The sequence below is a fragment of the Anser brachyrhynchus genome (genome assembly GCF_964034855.1).
Source record: "Anser brachyrhynchus genome assembly, chromosome: 5".
Lineage (NCBI taxonomy): Eukaryota > Metazoa > Chordata > Aves > Anseriformes > Anatidae > Anser > Anser brachyrhynchus.
In genome coordinates this window covers 4,712,807-4,732,503 of record NC_137699.1, presented here as the reverse complement: position 1 = coordinate 4,732,503, position 19,697 = coordinate 4,712,807, and the positions used below count along the sequence as shown (strand labels likewise).

Below are 19,697 nucleotides of genomic sequence, written 5' to 3'. Positions count from 1 at the left end.
CATTCCTGTTCCAATATATGTGAAAAGTATCAGCACTAACTAGTTCCTACTTCAGGAAAAAAAATATAGCACTTCAGCTGCTCCTGCAAATTCTTTCACCCTCTGAGCAGTGATTAATATACAGGTTTAAGAAGAATTTTTAAACAAAACCTGGAAAAAAAAAGGAAAAGAGCAAGTATGCTGGCTAATGGTGTACCCTGAGGTGAGCAAAATGCATTTTATTAACAAGCCAAGCATAGCAAAAAAGCTATTCTACAGTGAAATTAATAATTACCAAAAAGATTTGCTAGCATTATTGTTGTATCCTTTATGAGAATATGGGTAACATATTTAAAAAACATGGGAAGTGTGAATCAAAGCCCAAAGATTCAAACCGGTCTCAAATTTTTAATGTGAATTCTATTCCCGTGCCCCTGGTGCATAGACTGCAATACAGTCTGTGGATAACAACTGTCTTCAGAGTTGTGCCACTTAACCTGAAAATTGTATCTGTTCCTCTGACAGTATGGATTTCTAATTTTCTTTACAATCCTGCTTTAACAAAGCTTTAAGGTAGAAGGGCATCTTCGTGCCACATGTAGTAGGTGCCTGGCTGTAATACATAATTTCATCCCCAAATATTTTCCAAAGGCAAGGTTTGTTTATTAACTAAACCCCATGCTGAGATTCAATCAATCTAATACAGGCAGAGTTTGAAGTTGAACATTCAAACGTATGCCCATATATCTTGGGCATATATCTTACATAATGATGTTGGCCCCAGACATCTTTCTGGGTTTGTTTATGTCTGTTATGGATTCCCCTCATTATCCATGCTGTTTGAGGGATTCCCTATGGATTCAGCCAGTTTATTGCATACTTTTTTAATTTTATGCCAAACTGAATGTTCTGAGTGGCAGTTCGTATGGTAGCTCTGTACAGCTTCCTCTCAAATCCAGAGATGAATGTTGTGATTAGGGTTAAATAAAATAATAAGGAAACCAGTGTGCTGCAAAAGGGTACGTAGGAGAATGCCCCAGGAGAGACGAGAGGGCTACAGAAGTAACGTGAATGACAAAACCATTCAGATGTCGACTACTTTTCTGATTTCTATTCCTTTTAATTATAATTAACGATTAGAGCAACAATTCTGTGTTTTACAAGATCTTCCTTATTGAACATCTATAGTAATAACACTGGTAAAACTCATTTACTAAATTTCATCAGAGTGAAGGGATGGTTTAATATGCCAGTTGCTAAGCTCATCTGTGCGTGCACACAACTCCCAGTAAAATTAATTGGAGTTGCATATGCAGATCACCGGAGAACAGAGCCTTAAATACAGCAAGCAAGGACTGGCGTGGGCCACGCTCTGCTCTCAGAAGTGGGTCCTGCTCCACCGAGGTAGGGGGAGTTTTTGAGGCTCTCCTTGAGAGATGAGTGTTGCCCTTATTGTATTCGGCGGCTAGTACACATTTCACTCGTGTCGGAGAGTTTACTGGGAGTAATGTATAGCCTGCAGAAACTAGAGCTAAGAGACGGGCTTTTTTATGAAGCCTTTGCATTATGAAAAAGGTTGTTTTCAATCTGAAAATGAGGATTTATAAACACTTAATTCATCAGTTCCCCATGCCTTTCATTTGAAATAAACAGCCGGCAATATTATTTTAAAATAAGGCAGAAGGTGTAACGAAAATGAAGTAATGTTTTGAGAAATATGTGATTGATGATTAAAAAACAGAGAGAGAAGGGGGGTGGGGGGGGTCAGTCCAGCATTCATTAGTCAGGCAAAACTTCTATTTGAGCGTGCATTAAGTCAGGAGGACCAGACAGCGTGTCTGGAAAATTATTCTTTCCTTGAGAGTAGTCTCTCAGAAATATTCCCTTGTTTCTTAAACTGAAGGCATCCTTTGACTATTTTATTTTTTATCTATTGATGCTAGAGAAAACAAAAGAAACTTTAAAACCTGGAAACACAAACATCATTGAACCACCCACTTAAAAAAAGGGGGGTGGGGGGGAGGGAAAAAAAAAAAGAAATCACAGTGGATGTTTTCCAGGAGAGAACATGCTATGCTGTGTGAAGGGGGCTAGTGTAACAAGAAGTCATCTATTCTTGATTTCTTTAGACAGCTAGAGCTTTGTGCCTTGTCTAGTTTCTACATTTTAAGAGCTTGTTCTGTGTAGCAGAAATAATACAATAAATGGGTTTAACCACATTTGTCTCAGCTAGACAGTCTGCTTTGTCAAAGATTGCTGGTACAACATAAACAAATTATGTGTTTGTAGTGCTTTTCAATGAAAGCCTATCTAACAGAGCGGAGATTGTGTTTCGGCAGCTGTAGATTTAATCTCCTACCTGTCAGTTAAAACAGGCATTTCCTGAGCAGATAAGGCCTGGCTGTGGAGGGGGGACAGCCACAGCTGGACAAAGGGCCATTGTTGCCGCCCGATAATGCTATGTAGATTTGCCTGTGCGTTTCATCACACAAACTCCGGGCACGCCGCAGTTGTGGAGTAGCCGGCTCTTCACCGCGGGTTCAGCAGGCAGAAAGTGAACCGCAGCCCAGCCTTGTGCTCCTGCTTCCCACCGACCGCCGTCAGCGGCTGAGGAAAACAGCCCCAACCAAGAGAGCAGAGTCACTGTAGCAGGGAACTTGATCGTAGGATTCGTGGCAGCGATCAATTTGCAAGCCAAAAGCTGGCTTTAAATAACGTTGGAGTTCTGACAGATCGGGGAAAGCCAGAGAATTGGAAGACTGGCATTCCTTCTTGAATATCAGGGTAGTCTGCAGACAGGCAGCACAGCGGTGTGGATTTAGCTTTGAAGGGAAGCTGTTGCTGGAATTTTAACACCCAAACTTGGATAGGAAATGCCTAATGCCCACTTTAAAAAGCAGTTTCCCGGTTTTCTGCCTTATTTTACCTTTTTAATGATTTTGTTCTTTCAAAATGTTTTTGTGGATGAATCATAAATGCTGTAGAAACTTGAGGAGCCAATATAACTGGCTTGAGCCAGACACAGTTGGCGTAGGAAGGAAGCAGGCTGTGTGTATGTCGCTAGGGTTTGAGAAGCTCTCTCTTGCTTACTCCCAAATCTGCAATAATTACTGTACACCTAGCAGTGGCAATCACCTCAGTCACACTGTGCAAACACGCCAGTTTCTTGGAGCTGTTTCTGAGTAAAGATGGTCAGATTGTGTCAAAATCTGAGGAATCCTAGGAAGAGATGGAACAAATTAATTTTTGCATGCAATCAGTATTCTGATTTGACTTTGATCTCTAGACACAGGAGTTTTCTGCCTTAAACCAGTCCGCCATGTAATTGCCTGTGATAACCCTTTGTGTTTCTATCTAGACACTCCATAAACATTCTGTGATTTCGGGAAGTTATCTAGGTTACTATTCTGCATGAAGTCTTCTTCAGAAACAAGCGGAAACAAGAATATTTTCACTAGATGTGAATATCTCCTTTGACATGGCCTCTTGGATATTATCAATTTAGGGTTGAGGAAAAATAGCAACACTGGCTATTTGGAGGGAAACAATAAGGGAGAATAAATTCACAAAGGAATAAATACCTGAAGAGATCAGCCACAGGACTGGGTGGGGTGGGAAAGGCGTCTCCTCTTCGCAGCTGTGACTCACCTCCATTTTTGTATCCTGCCAGCACAAAAGCATTCAGCAAAACCCAGTGCTGCTGGCATGTACCTGCTCCAAAGCTGCCTCATTCTGAATTTTCAGCAGAGCATGTCCCTCATTAGCCATAGCTTTGCACTTTGGGTGGCTCTTTATACAGCTGAGCAAGAAGGTGTAGAGGTTACAAGCAGCAGATTATAGTGGAATTGTTTTATATCCATTCTGCATTGTCACTTCTGTGATGGAAAAAGAAATCAGGGACATTTTGAGTCAGTGTCCTCCTGTGTACACTGCAGACATGATACGGTCTTTGAGCTTGAATTAATTAATATTTGTAAAGAATTCAATAGCTGTATTTGCTTTGCAATGTAGTCACAATACAATGTAGTTACAAACCTTGGAATGTTGGTGAGAACAGAAAACTTTAAAAGCAATGTGCTGATCAAGCTGAAATTCTTCCCAATAATGAAGTAAATGACAGAACACCTATTAGCATCAGTGGCTCCTGGATTTATCATAATTGAAAAAAACAATCTCTTCTTTTGTTATACCTTTTTTTTTTTTCTTTTAATCTATATAAGGCAAAAGATGTTTTGATCAGAGGCACTGAAAGATGTTTCTGTTTTCCTTCCCACTTCTGCTGGAGCTATTTTTAAAGTGAAAGACAGTCCTTCCTTTAGCAGTCATCAGTGTTGATTTGATGATTTGTTGTGCTGTACATTGCAAGCCCTAACTAGGGAATTAGTTTCATGTTAATAACTAGTGATGGCTACTATTCAAAAAAAGAACTCTTGTGAAAGATTGTGGGGGAAAACTCTGCTTGAAAGCACCAATATGAAATGCAAATTTTAAAGCATCCCCTGCTCTAGTTTTTTCCGTCAACAGAAAATTTCAATGTACTCCAAAAATCTTGCATGTTTTGATATCACCGTAAAAACATAAGCTAATAGGGAATTTCTGACATAATTTATGTTTAGATTTGAGCTCAGGTAATGGAGCTTCTGTATATAAAATATCAACAAGTATCATTAGGCTGCAATATTTTTCATATTTTGGCAAGAATAAGATGAGGTGCAAATAATAAACATACATCTTCACTAGTCTTTGGAAATATCTGAAATAATTGACTTGCTCAGTCTTCTGTGATGGCTTGGTGACCACTAACCGTGACAATTTGCATAATAGTCAACTCTTCACTTCTGTAGAGATAACTGTTTGTATCTGATTAAAATTAGGGCTATTTTAGTTCTCTTGACTTTTTCAGAAGTTGCAGAAATAGAGATTTGCTGTTATGCTTTAACCAAACAAATGCACACATGGGGATAACAATATGCTGAGTTTATGCAGATTTTACAACACAAATCTGAATAAAATACCCACTAATAGACCCTTAAGGAGTAATAAACACACATGAATTTTCCTTAGTTGCACTTTAAAGTGATTTTAACATACTACTAGACCTTAACAATAATATTTAATTGACAAGATTATGCATTTGTATGGATTGAAAAGGTGGTAGATCTCTAATTCCAAATGAACTATAAATTCACTTTTGCATAACATGTTTTATTTATTTCTGTACAGCAGAGATGTTCTCCATCCCTCCTAGTGAGAGTTTCTTAAAATACAGACAATTTAAATAGATTTAATTACCATTTATCATACTCTTAACTTCATGAGATCATCTTTAGTTGAATTCTCTATTTCCAGGTAGTCAAGAAGCTAGATAAAAACAGGGAAATATAATGAGAAGCTAATAGAAATGTAACAAGATCTAGTGTTTTAAACTATTCTGTTTTCTGTGTGGTTGCTAGTATTTTTCTGTTGCTCTCTTCTTTATTTCTTAAGTAGGTGGAATTTATGTTTAGTTCATTTAAAGTTTCAAAGTAGTGAGGAAGAAGTAATAAAAACTAAGGATGCTCTGTTTCGCTCTATGATCATGGCTGCAATTTTCACATTAATATTGTGGCCACTGCAGTGGACTTAAATCTCCAAATCGTGCTGAACCATTGGACAAATGGAAAAAGGATAGGGAGGAAGAAAGAACATGGCAGTTAGAATCCATTTACAAATGCTGCAGTGGGCTACATATTTTTCATACTGCTTCCCATATGAAATGTTCTCACTTTGCAAGTCTATGGTATCTTTTTTACAGTTTATTTGCCAGCACTCCCCCTGGGATCTCATTGGCAGACATTTTCTTTGTGGCTCATGTACTTTCACTGAGAGGAAATATTTTTCAATTAGACTGTAGATAATTAGATGGCAGATAAATTAGAACATAATATACCTCCCTGTATAGATACAGCTCTAGTGATTCTATATTGCTAGCAGGAGCAGAAAGTAGCCGGTGTATAATTTTCAATGTGGGAGCTCTGTCAACGCCATTTTCGGTGTGTTAGCTGTGATGCAGTGCCTGCACGGTCACTTTTGGTCTGCCGGAGCCCGTCTTCCTTAGATGCTTGCTCCTTCTTTTGCAGCCACAGATGATTCCCTGGGATTATTTGTGCTAGACAGGATTTCTCACTTGAGCGTTTGGAACCACTCTCACATATTATTTTAACATTAGAGAATGTTAGGCATTGATGGTGCATTAATTCAAAGCCTTGATAGTTCATCAGTTACATTTCTGAGCTCAGAACAATAGGCCCAGCCACCACAGGCACACAAAGTAGCCAAAGCCTTTACAACTGGTCAGTTAACCCAGCCTGACAGTCACTTGGCTTCGCCAGAATGGCACAAATGAAACAGCCAGACCATTCAATTTTAACCAGAGAGACCTTTTCATTTTTTCAGTACAGTTCTTCTGCAGTCTGCTAAATAGATCATTTTGGGGGATCAAAAAAGGGCTCAGTCACAGCATGATTTCATTAGAATATTGTCAGAGATGGAGAGGAGATTTGGGCATAAACTGCAAAAGATCTTAGTGCGTTACTGCTTTTTAGCATTAAGTGGTCCCACGGACTATCATGGACATACGCGAGTTCTGCCAGGAAATGCCCCTACTTCTTTGTGCAGCATAGTGCTTGCTTTCTTGCTCTGTTGCCAAAATGATCTAATCAAAATAAAATCAATTTAAAAAACCTTTTTTTTTTAATTTATTTTTTCTCTGACAAAGAACAAGTAAAAAGCACTTGTTTTAAATAAAATTCCAATGGTGGCATACAAACAATAGTGTCATATATCATATTCAGACTATTTAAAATGCAGAAGAGGTAAATACATATAACATGCAAAATATTTTAAAACTTGTGTTAGTATTGTGGGCACAAACACTGCTTTCAGTACCAGTAAGATTTTTAAAATAAATAAACCTACAATGTAACATATTGACCTATCAGATATAACCATTATTTTCCATCATATAAACACATATTTTGAGCATTCTGGAAATACACATTTTTACTTAATACACTGTTGCCTGGCAAACTCCTCTGTTACACTGAAGTGTTTAAAGGAGGCAGCAGAATATTTCAAACGCCTTTTTACTAATGGAAATTAAAAGCTTGATGATTACACAGACAGGATAAAGTTGTAGTCTGGCTGTACCAATTAGTCAAGAAGTTTGAAAATCTTAGATAGAAATTTACGTTTAAACTATGAAAAATTTGAACCCGCCTGTGAATACATTAGGTTCTCACAGAGGCTACAACATCACAGTATTTACTTAGTTTGGGAACAAAAGGTACTATACATTTTAGACTAAATTTTAAAAAAAGCACCTCAGTTCAGCAAGAGTGGTTTCTCAGCTGACGCGTGGTGGTGTAGTCCTTTAGATTCAGTAGAGATCTCAAGATTCTACAAGTTGAGAATTAGGGTCCAGATCTTTTGTTGGTGAGGGAAGTCAGGGATAATGGTTTTAAGTAGTGATGTTGAATTATTCTAGGCAATTTTAGGGTGTATTTGGCCTATCACTTCAATAGGAAAATCTTTTAGCAATGGATAAAGTATTATAAAATCTGTGCTTACTCTCAGTGCCACCTAGTTCTCCCCTTTACTGAAGCAAGCCATGCAAGAGAGGCAACTTGTCAAGCTCAGTCCTGAAAGGCTGACGAGGAATTCAGCCACCCCTGCAGGGTGGGATTTCTTTCTGCTCCTGAGGCCTGGGATCATCGCAGCTACACAGAAATGCGTGAGCTGCCTTTTTGCTTGCACTGCCGCCATCCTTTTCTCTGAGTGCCTTTCCTTCTCTAGCCACAGTGTTAGTTGTTTTAGAGGCAGTTTTTGTTTTTTAAAGACAGAACCCTTCCCGTTCCTTAGTCACACCAGACGTGCCGTGTTCCCTGTCCAGAAGAGGCAGATCATTTTCATTCAGGGCATTACAGAGGCATGCCATATCACACTGGCTTCCATTTTCCATGCACAACACTAAACCTTGGTGACTTTCTAACGAGGAGGATTGTCCAGCTGGCTTTGGAGATCCGCATTCACAACACTGCAGATTTGCCCAGTTTGTCAAATGGGCCACTAACTTGTATTATTTCAGGGAGAATCAAATTGGAAGTTGCTTCTTGAACTAATCAGGGCTGATTTGCTCTAAAGTTGCTTCCTGACTTAGATCTCAGGCAAGGAAGTGCTGTAATCAGTTCCCAAGGGCTGTCAGAGTTGTGATGGGATATTAAAGGAATGGTACACTACCTTTTAGAGTTCCCTAATCTTGGTGGCTTCTCATGTTTAGCACAGTTAAACCTGAGCTTGTTGCATACAAAGAGAAGTTAATCTTATGAAGTATCTTTATCTAAGAGAGAGTTTTATTTGAGGCTGCAGAACTGAATTTTGGAAGGAATAACCTCAGTATTCCTTCAGGGTTTGTTACAGTTCAGTTAAAGATATAGATGGGCAGAATTGTTCAAAACCAAACATTTATTACCCATCACAAAAAATATATAAATAATCTTCATGAAAGAGAAAATGAGTCCCCCTGAGTGTCACTGTTTGCATATTAGCCCATAGTACAGGCTCTGCCAAGTTACTCTCTGACTGACTGCTGCAGATGCTCTTTCTCAAGTATTCTGAGTGAGATCTTTAGTGCAAGTCTTCAGGGACAAACAATAGCACCTGTTCCTCACAAGATAGCAGCCCAGTTAGTCCATTCATGTATCTTTAATGAAGCTCTGGGGCAGATGGCAAAAAATGGCATCATCAACAACTTAGCACAGAGGAGACAAAAGGGGAAAGCGCCGATCCAACAATACACTATTTTTATGAATGTGAGGAGACAGAGTCGAAGTGTTTCTCGGGCATCTGCTACCGTCTTGGTTTTCAGAAAGACCTGAGGAACAACTCAGCAATTAAAATTTCTGGGCATGTAGCCGATTTTATGAAGTCCGCCAATCAATCCCTCCTCCCAGCTTCTCCCCCCTCAGTAAAATCAAAATAGAAGAAGAAAAAAATAATAAAGAATAGGGAAAAAATGTAAAAAAAAAAAAAAAAAAAAAAAAAGTGTCACTGGTATTCATTCTTTATCTTTAACAATACACTTATAAGTGATGCTTATATATTCACTTGCCTTTTAATGCTTACTTGTGCTTCTTGTGCTTTTCGTTTGACCTGTGCTGAAAATTGACATCTATGTATAAAATAATTTAGGCTGAAACCAGCATTGACCCAGGAATAGTATTTCATATGTGCCAGTGGGAAGACCAGTGGGAGGGAAGGGCTGCCATTCAGTGTGGGCTTTTTTCAGTCTGTATAGCTCTGCGAAGTGTAAGCTAAAACTTGCACTCTAAGTATAAGCCGCATTTAGTCAGAGGTACATTGATATATATGTAGGCTGGGGGCCTGATCCTGCATTCAGAGTAGTGCTTAGAGGAAGGATAGCAGATAGGCAGAACATGCAGTGGTGATTCTCCACACCTACAGAATTCATTTGAGTGTCTTAGTAGGTCTTTTTGGATATGGTGGAGGGGATCCAACTCCACAGGATTTCCCGGGGAAGAGGCCAATGAAATGACCGTTGTAGGATTTGGCCGTACCTGTATGTTTCAGATGACTTTTATGATACTGCGGTGCCAAGTGTTGCTGTGGGTATGTTTGTACCATCGCTCTAACCACAGTATGTGGTCTGATCTCTCCTATGCCTTGGTGTCTCGTAGCCAACCCCTGGGAAACGCTGGCTGTGTGTGGTGATTGAAACCTTGGGCCCATTTGATTAGACTGCAATTGGAAACTACTGAAAATGATTGTAAAGTGTATTGTTTTGAATTCCTACAGTATCTTGTAGTTGTTTCTTTCAGACAAAGCCTGTGTTTTCATTTGCTGTACTTCCGTAGAGCCAGTGTAAAGTAATACTGTGCAGCAAAACTAGCACCATTTTATCAGAGGTAAATGCCTGTGCTGGGCACATGGGGATCAACTCCAATCTAGCCAAGTTTAACTCATAACCTAAAATGCATAGCCAGGCTTACCTCAGCTAAAATGAAAGAAATAGCTGCTCAAAGCGAGTTTCTTTCACGCCCCAGTGCCATAGCAGTAATTGCACAAAGACCTTTTTATTATAAGTTGATTTTCCTGAGAAATGGATTCAAAAAAATACTGTAAAGTGTTTATTTTTTGCTTGACCTTTATTAACCTACATCTTAGGGCTTTCCCAGGGGAAGAGTTGTTGGTAAATTAGCCCTCGTAGACACACACAGTAGCATTTCTGCACTGCATCAATGGTTGTGAAAGTAATGGGGATGTGACAAGAAAATTTGGCACTATTTAAACAATGTCACAGGTCACCATATGGGATTTGACCAAAAAAAGTTTTTTAGGAATTAAAAAGAAAAAAAAAATTGCTTGAAGTGTACTTTAACTTTTTAATAGTATTTAATGCCACCTATTTATGGTAGGATGAGGACAAACTTTTTTTTTCTGTCCCAAAACCAATTTCTTCCTAAGTTTACTAGCTTTGATATATAAACCATTATATGTTTACTTAACTACTAATCAGACAAATCATAGTCAAATGCTTGCATACTTGTGGGGTTCAGGAATGAAGGATAAGAACTCTTTGTGACCCTAGCCACTGTCTCTGAAACACATGTAGCATAAATTAAGGTACTAGGAAATTAGAATGTGGATTTAACAGACACATTTCCCATTTTCTATATGTTGAATGCAAATCCTAATACCAAGTGAAGTATTTTCTGCTTTTGCATGTTTGCGCTCTTTGATACATTTATCAAGGTCAAATTAAATTTGATATAGTAGGATTTATTCTGAAATGCTCTTTGAATACAGCTCCATAATTACCAAGCTGCATGATAGTGCATAAAGCTATAAAAGTGCTTAGACAGATGAGCAATTTATAGGTTATAGCGAGGTGTATATGGCAAAGGATGTTAGTTTAATTGGGAGCCAAGATGTTGGAGCCTTAAATCTTAAGAGCTGGGGTGTTGTCTAGGAGACTTTTTAACACTGCGGTGAGATTTTGAAATACCATACCTGACTTGTTGGTAATACATATGAACAATACAATGTTGTAAGATCTCAGAATTAAAATTACCCTAAGGATACTAAAATTTGAACATCAAAGTAGTTACTGCAGTGTTAGGTTACTTCTAAAATGCTTGTCACCCTGCTGTCTGTGACCAGAAATGAGAAAACTTGTGAAAATTTAATAGAAATGCATCTTCTTTTTTATAAAAAAAACACTGGTATATTAGAAAGGTTTTGTACCTTTTTACCTTGTTCTAGGACAGGGAATATTAATTAAAAAAAAAAACAACTGGCAAGAAGTAGGAAAATGTGCAGTTCACCGAGGCTGCTACACCTTTGACACTGAGGGAAAACAATGTTAGTGCGGGCTTTGATGTGATAATGTGAAATTGGCAGGGATTACATTAAGGAGAAGGTTCTGTGGGACTTTGTGAACACAAGAACATTATCAGTACTGGAGAAATACCTGTCAAGACAAATTTGTGCTATTTCTGATCAGAGACTCTCTTCTGTTTAGCAGGTTCAGGGTCATATGCCTCCGCTCATGATCCCAATTTTTCCACACGACCAGCGGACACTGGCAGCGGCTGCTGCAGCCCAGCAAGGATTCCTCTTCCCCCCTGGAATAACTTACAAGCCAGGTAAGCTGACAGGGATGCAAAGCTATTTAACATTTAAAGATATTAACTGTAGCTTCTTATGTGATCTGTCTCATGTAGATGATGCTACACAACTGGGGTAGCTGGTTGGAAATAGTGTGAAGTCTTGCAACTGCTTAAAAGCACTTCTGGTTTGATGGAGTTGAATGGAATATTGGTTATTGAAACATTGTCACGTTATTTTACTTTTATTTCCCACAAAATCATTTGCTTCAAATATTGGCCTGCTCATCTACTAATTTGCATCTGGTCTGCCCTGTGCCATTATACAAAAGCTACGTATCTGTAATTAATTGTGTTATCTTCAGTATACTTGTCTTGTGCCAAAATTCTTACTCTTAATTAGTGATAAAAGTCAGAGCAAGTATAATTTAATTATCAGGCTTCAAATGGGCAACTTTTTGTTTGATTTCAATCTGAATAATAAAAGGTTTCAGTAGTTCAATCCCAGTCATCATTCAGGCTTGTAACAGGTCACATAACCTTGCAGTGAAATATGTTTTGAGATGATTTAGCAAATGTTATGATTTCTTTCTTTTTTCCTCAGAGTTTACAGGACTCCTGGGGAATTCAATTAGGGATATAATGGTTTGAAGCTACTTTCAGAGTCTCCTTGTAAACAGGGCTTTAAATGTTTAAAGACACGTTGCCAAAGGAATTCAATGTAGGAAGATAGTTAAGTAAATAAAAGTCAACCTTATTTTCATTTGTACATTCTTTGTAAGTGACCTCAATCCAGAAGCAGCCACCTTATTTTGCTCATTAATGGTATTCCCTGTCAAACTGCCTTTAGCATATTAACCTGATAACTAATAACTACAAAACATAAATACCAGTTTCTTTTTTTTTGACATTAAATATGAAATGTACAAAGTAAAGCATTGATCCTGCTCCCCCTGATGTTAGTGGTGTTTGTGCAGTTGACTGCAGCAGGAGCAGGGTCATATCCAAAGTAAAGCCTCATAATAGATGATATAAACAGTGAACTAATTAAAAGGCAGGTTGAACCTAAAATCTCTTCTAGCAAGTTTACTTAATGTTGGATGAAGTGAGGCCAAGCAGGATTTCAGCAAGCCTTTCTGTTTGTCCAACTCCCTCCTGCGTCTTTAGTCTTGAGACATTCCTCTTCAAACACCAAGTATTTTTAAAACAGAGAATCTTTTAATTATCTTATTTTCAGTTTTAGAACCCCCAAAGTTCTTTTTCAATTTGACAAACGGACACTGTATGCAGGAACCAGATAATGGAGCTCTGAAAGGCAGCTGGCTCTAGGAGGCACAGGCTGATGGTTATTCACATATATCACCACCTCACAACTGTTGGGGACCAAAGTGAAGAATATTTTCTCTCCAAAGACATGATAAGAATTGCCGCTTGTGGAAATTGTCTACGACGCCCTTGTTAATACCTTTCGTCTTGGAGATGAGAGAAAGCCTGTGCTTTAGTTTCCTTGCTTCTCCCATTTCAGTTGGAGATGCTTTCTGAATAGGGACTATTAAGCTGTTGGTTGTGCATCTCCCTGGAAGGTGATACGTGAAATCACATCACGTTGCTTTTGGCTCTGAAGGTTACCTAGTATGATAATGACTCAGGAGGAAGAATACTAGCATGATTTTTTGCACAAGAACAAATTTTTGCAGTTATCACAAGGTGTTCCTTACAGTACCTATCCTAACACTTTATCAAGCTTATATTGCTTTAACTGTGATCCTGTCGACCTCATAGCAGAAGGTGATAAAGCTTTAGGCCAACTTTTTACTTGCTGGATTGAAGAAAAAGCAATATATAACAAATTTTAAAAGATTGAAATACAGGCAGAAGTCAACACCTAGCATCTCAGAACAGAGCTAATGGGAACACAGCTAAGAAGCTTGCTAGTGTGTTAGTGGTTTTATCCAGCTGATGCTAGTAAAGGCCAGAAGTCGCAATGATCCGACTATACTCAGTGGCTGGCAAGAAATGAGAATATTTACTATGAGAATAGTACACCATGTGTGGCAGAGGTAGCTAGGCAGGTTAGTAGTTTCTGGTGGAGAGAGATCCTGATAAAAAAAAAAAATGTAACTACAGTTGCTATTGATTAATTCCTATTTTTGGCACTCGCAGCACAGTAGTTAAGGAATTAATGAAACTGGAGATTAAGTTACACTCTTTCATAGAGAGGGTTCTTCAAAGTCATTTCTGAGGAATATTTATGAACTTGACTGCTACTACCTGTACTCTTCTACCTTTGTGAGAAATGAAAGTTTCACCTCTAGAACTGTCAGTTTAGAACTCACTCATACTTCTGAGGAAAGATGGGAGATGCATTAACCCTTTCGAGACTCAGAGTTTTATTTTTGTTTGCCTGCTTGGTTTCTATTTCATTTTACTCTAGTTTGATGTAGGCAAGACTGAGTTTTGACAGTGCCAGTTTTCCTTGACATTCAGAAAATACAGTGAGAGGGATTTCAATAATAGGAGCTGTGGAAACTGGGGTCTTTTGAAACTCTGTGCCACTTAGGAAATGTCAAATGATTGTGCGCACGGAGCCATTTACTCGCTTAGCCTGCAAAATGGGCTAAATACAAGCCATTTCTGATTTGGAAGCAGCGTGTTGGTGTTAGTGTGCCAGGGCAGCCAGGATAAGAAGTCTTGGTGCATGGGTGGGGTTGTGATTATCACAATCACTGAGGGCATAACTGTAGATATATGCTCATGGGCCAAGTGGGAACCAAGTACATGGCTGTTTAGTTCAATGTCAAGAAGGCAGCTTGAGTACCGTTGCAAATCTGCATTTAAACTCTTCCTTGAAGTAAGAAAATGGTATTCCTGTAACTAACAGTGGTGGGTTATGCCCTCAATAGAAAGATCTCTAGAAGAGAAAGAGAATTTAGCAGGCTCTGAGGCCATTCCAGAACATGCCTTAGTGGTTCCTGAACTCCTGGGCTCTAAAATGTGTTATGAATAGAAAACTCATGGAATTGCTGTTATGATTTGCTATTTTGCTGATACGATAGCTATAATTTGTATCTGACAGAACAGTTTCCTACTGCCTAGCAGGATCTATAACATCAGGTGGCAGTAGCCCTCTTCCTCCATGTTTTGGAGCTCTAGGAAGTAAAAGAGGGCAAAGTTAGCAAGAGCTGATGACAAGTAATAATTACATTAGAAAAAAGAATCCCCAAAGTCCCATGCTTCCTTATGTATCTCAAAGTCATGTAATATAATTTTCCGGCATGGTAAGTACTAATTGAGAAATCAGAGCTGCATAGACCACCTAATTAATTTTTTATACATATTTCAGTATTTATACTGTATACTGGATTAATTAAAACTTTAGGATGCTCTGCATCTCAAATGACTGTTGTGACTATTGACCTGCAGAAGCTTGACGAGCTTCGTAGAGTACCTGGTTGTGGGGATTGCCCCTTATTCCAGTGGGAAGCCGAGAGTGGCAGCTGTTAGGAAGCTAATACTTGCCCCAAGATGCCACACAGATAATATGATTATTTTGAATTCCAAGTACAGCAAAGCAGCTACTCTGGCTTTATGACTGTGACCACTGTATTTACTTCTTGGAACTGGTGGGTAACATAAGCATTGTTATACTTTCTCTCGCAGTGCAAATTTCCCTTCACTTAACTAAGCACGTGAATCCAGGAAAAGTCAGTGGGCTTGGAGTATCCTTGAATATGATGAGTGTTTCTCCATTAGTGCCCTGGGTCAAGAGGCAGTGAGTGGAATGAGGAGGAAAACAGCTCCTGCCTCCATCTTGCAGTGCCTCAAGTATTACTTCCTTCCAGATTTGTGGCTAAGAGGCAACAAGGAAGCAGGATGATGACAGAGTAAAGATACGGGGTAATGCTAGGCAGCAGCCAGACCGTTCTTTGAGCTACAGAGTGAGGGTGTGCTCTGAGCGCAGAGCAAGAAGGCCACTCTTCATGCTGGCTGTATATTGGCAGTTAGTGCAACCTGGAAACCAATGACCCCTTTTGCTTGATAGTCTTCTGAAAATGTTTTGTGTTCTGTCAGTTCTTTACCAGATGTGGAAAGTACCTACGAAATACATTAATGAAAAGACACTTTGAGGCATGGAGATTGTAAACCTCTAAGTGCTGTTTTTTAAAAAGAAATTTTAGAGTGATATGCTGCAATGCATTTTCAAAGCATGTCTTCATATTTCATATCAAAAGTGTATAAAGACCATGATTAGAATGGTTGAGAAGAAAACCCTATATGCCTGCCTAGGTCATTCTGTTTTATACACTAAAATAATTTGCTATAATGGCAATACAATAAAGTGTGAAAATTAAAAGTATTTTCCTAGGCCAGTGGGAAAAATAGTAAGAAATAAATGTAAATTTTTGTCATGATTCTGTTCTTGCTGTGGAGCAAATCAACAGTAACTCCTCCGAAGTGTCTGAAGACAAAATTAGATAAACCATGACAAAAGAAACTGTCAGAATTACTGTCATCTGGCTTGACCTCAGAGCATTCCAACACTGTGAGATATTTGTCATAAAGCTAATTAAGCTCATTGATTACAATAACTAATCTGCATAGCTAGCATCTTCATAGGTCTGCTGGGTTTCACTGATACCCATCGTTGCAGTTTCCATTTGGAATGGGCCTTTCAGAAGTTTTTCCTGAGGTGGCTTAAATTTTAAACAGCACAGTACTCTATTTTCAGTAAGCTGGTGTTCTTCTTGGCAGGTGAGAACAGAAAATGTACATCAAATCAGCTGTGTACTGAGTTGGCTGTGTATCTTTGGATGGCAGAGGTGCTGCATAAGTCTCATTTCTAATGGAAATTCCCCAGCGCTTAGTCTGTCACGTGTTCCCTGTGGGGTTCTGCTGGTTGGAACAAGGAATCTGTAACCTCAGGATCTGTTTTTGCAAACCATATGTGCCTCACTTCTAACTATTGAGAGCTGGAATTGGTAGTAGGCAGCTGAATATTTTCAACTGGGATTCGCACAAACATTCTTTCCCTGCAGGCAGACAATTGTTAGGGCAGCTGATTTTACTGAGATGTGAGGATGGCAATGAGGCAGTGCTGTGGCAAACCCTGCTTGGATCCTCCCTGTTCAGGAAGACCTGAAGATGTGTCATCAGGCAGAGGAGATGCTGCATAGTGTTGCCTTAGCCAGTTACCTGTGTTAACCTCTTCCTCACTCTTGATGTCCCTGCACAACCAAAATGCACATCAAGCATGGGCATATTGCAGGTGTGGATGTGTGTATCCCTGCTGCATCCCAGCATGTTGTGAGGAGAGGTACGCTTTCCTCTGTCTGCTCATTATGCCTGGAAGTGTAGGTCCTGGAGTATGTGGTCTGTCACAGCTCTTCCGCTGCTGTTTCCTATTATTCTGTGATTATACAAGGAGAATGTGCAAGTGGCAGTTTGGGATCCATATGTGAAGAGACAGGTTTTAAGTTATAATCCCCAAATGGGCAAACCATCATCAAACCAAAAACTTTGTGAGTCAGATGAGGAGAGTCAGTTTGTGTCTTCCAATTGTGTTTTAGGAAATATGGGTAGTAAACCAAGGACTTTCCCTACTGTGGGTCTCACAAGAGCCGTCTCTTCTTTTGGCCAGATTTCTTTCATTTCCTTACAGCTCACAAAGCCACGGTCTGGAAAGTAAGTCCATACATCTTATAAATAAAATCCACTAGGCTTCATCGCTTCATCCAAGACAAACAGAGAAACATTTACATTATCTCTATGTCGAATAGCATGGTACAATTGTGTGCTGATTTTATTCGCTTGGAAATGTTGCTCAACCTGACAAATGAAACAGAAGTCTGGCATACTTTTCCATGGCTTGTAAACACCAATTTATATATAAACAGCAGCAGCCAAATGTAAATAGACAATCAACGCAGCAAGGAGATTGAAGAGATCAGTTTGCAAAACATGACAGATTTTCTTCTTTTGGCATTCTTCGCAGTCCTGGTTATCAAAGGCCAGCACACACCAGTACCTAAAGCAGACCTGTTTGAACATGTTCTGTCTTCTTTTGTATAAATTTAAAAGAATGTATCCTCACGCAAGCATTCCAAATTAAGGAACAAATTTGAAAAAAATTGCTACAATATATTGACTGATTTCTTGCCAAGACAGCTACTGAGAAGCTTCTTGATCAATTCTTGCACTGGGAAAATTAGACGGGCAAAATATGTACATTCTGTAATTAAAAACTAAAATCAACCCATTCCCTGCATGCTCAGTTTCCTCAAGGGGGAAAAAAGAAGAAGATACCTTTGCTCTGCTTTTACTGCTTGGTGTCAGCAAAGTATTCCAGTGCTGACAGAGTATTAATTTTTGTTCTCAGCATAATGGCACTACTAACACACTGGGACTTAACCATAATTTAGGGTATTAAAACAAGGAAAAAAAAAAAAGAACAGCATTATGTGTTCATAATAAATAAATGGCGTAACTATAAAATTATACTTTCCCGTAACAAAAGAACTGTAGCCAACAGGTGAGCAAGAGAACACTACAGGGTGTGGTAGAGATACTACTGAGTTAATTGTGAAGCCAAAAACTCTGTATGTGTGTGTGTATAAAATATCTGGCTATTTCAAACCATAGGAGCGTGACAGCTGTGAAAAAGGAGTGCCGCAGGGAATTCTTCTAGAGTTTGTTTTTTTAAAAAAATATGTTTGACATGGAAAATGTTTTAGTACAAATAAAGCAACTGGTATTGAACTTAAAAAGTGTATGTGGAGGGGGAGGGAGAAAGAAGAGATTGCTGTGTGGAACAGGAATGAATAATTCATGATATTTAAAGAAAGAATGCCTCCAAAATGTTCTGCAAGGCAGTTCATGCTGATAACTCGGATGGTTATTTTCCCCCCCATTTAAAGCATCATTAATTCAACATCTTTGTGATTTTTTTTAAACCTTGTAAGATACTTCTGAAAGAAACATTATTTAACTTAGTTTAGGGTCTTATTTATTCAGATAATTTCATATAAATATCAAAGAGATGAGTAGAATTGCTTAACCATAAAAAGAGACAGCTTTAGTACTTTAAGAAAAGATCTAGGCTTTTTGTTGCTTTTTTTTTTTTTAAGGAAAAAATAACAAACAACCAACAAACAACATCATTGCAAACTAAAATCAACCTCATGGAAGGGGGAAAATAAGAGGAGATATTTTGAACATTACTCCATAGGACACCAGTACAATATAGTGTTAGTGAATGCATTGTAGCTGAGCTCCCTGTGCAATCAGAAGCCAATTGTTACTGGACTGTGTACAAGCTCATACTGTGCTCAATGGCCTGATGAGGTATTATGGATATGATGCAAAGAGACCTTGTGGATTAAGCATGTACAATTTATTAAAAAAGTGAAACAACTGAACATTTAAACTGAGCTGAACACAATGGCACTTCAGGTGGTAAATAGGAAGAGTTCTGAGGAATCCAGTGACTGCCAAGACTTCAGGTGTCACTATTTATTTGAGGGGGTTGACAAAAACAATCTAACTCATGGAATGTCCTGACTATATTATTTTGGATGTCAGTATTTTCTGTCGTTATTACATTATGCTTTCAGCATGGAAAAGTTCACACAAAACAGACCGATTATGATAAATCTCAAAAATGTACAGGAGAGCAGCCTGTTAAAATGTAGCCTACAGATAGTACATAACACTGACTTTAAATAAGAAGCTTGAGATGAAGTGATACTCCATTAAGTCATAGTTACAGTGTAATTTATCCTTCACTGTATTAATTTTTCTATTACAGATTTCACTGTTAAACTGCTTCAGCCTTCATTCACTCTTTACGTGGACTGAGTCTCAACAGCACCGTGCAATGTAGTGTTGCACTTATTTTGGATCGGTAGTATCTCTTGTTTTCTGAAGTATTTGCTGACCACTCAATGCAGTCGGCACACATTTTCAGTTCCCAGAGATATTTTTTTCCTCTGTGAACCACTGGGGTTTCCTCGGCTGTCTTACCTGTGTGTCTATGGCCTTAAGCCCCATTTTGTGCCC

At 38.7% G+C, this 19,697-nt stretch overlaps 1 protein-coding gene across 33 annotated transcripts in view; it reads left to right on the top strand.

Annotated features, from left to right (window-relative positions):
- The window catches only part of SOX6 (SRY-box transcription factor 6), a 484,589-nt gene that overhangs the window by 269,238 nt on the left and 195,654 nt on the right, over window positions 1-19,697 (top strand). For 26 of the 33 annotated variants that reach the window (XR_013952300.1, XR_013952301.1, XR_013952302.1 and 23 more), the window contains one exon: window positions 11,558-11,681. Coding sequence is in view for 29 of the 33 variants with exons in the window: in XM_080595801.1 (XP_080451927.1) it covers window positions 11,558-11,681 (124 nt within the window). In the remaining 4 variants the exon portion in view is untranslated. The remainder of the gene's footprint in view (window positions 1-11,557; window positions 11,682-19,697) is intronic. The other 7 variants (XM_080595815.1, XM_080595814.1, XM_080595823.1 and 4 more) reach the window with 1 other exon arrangement.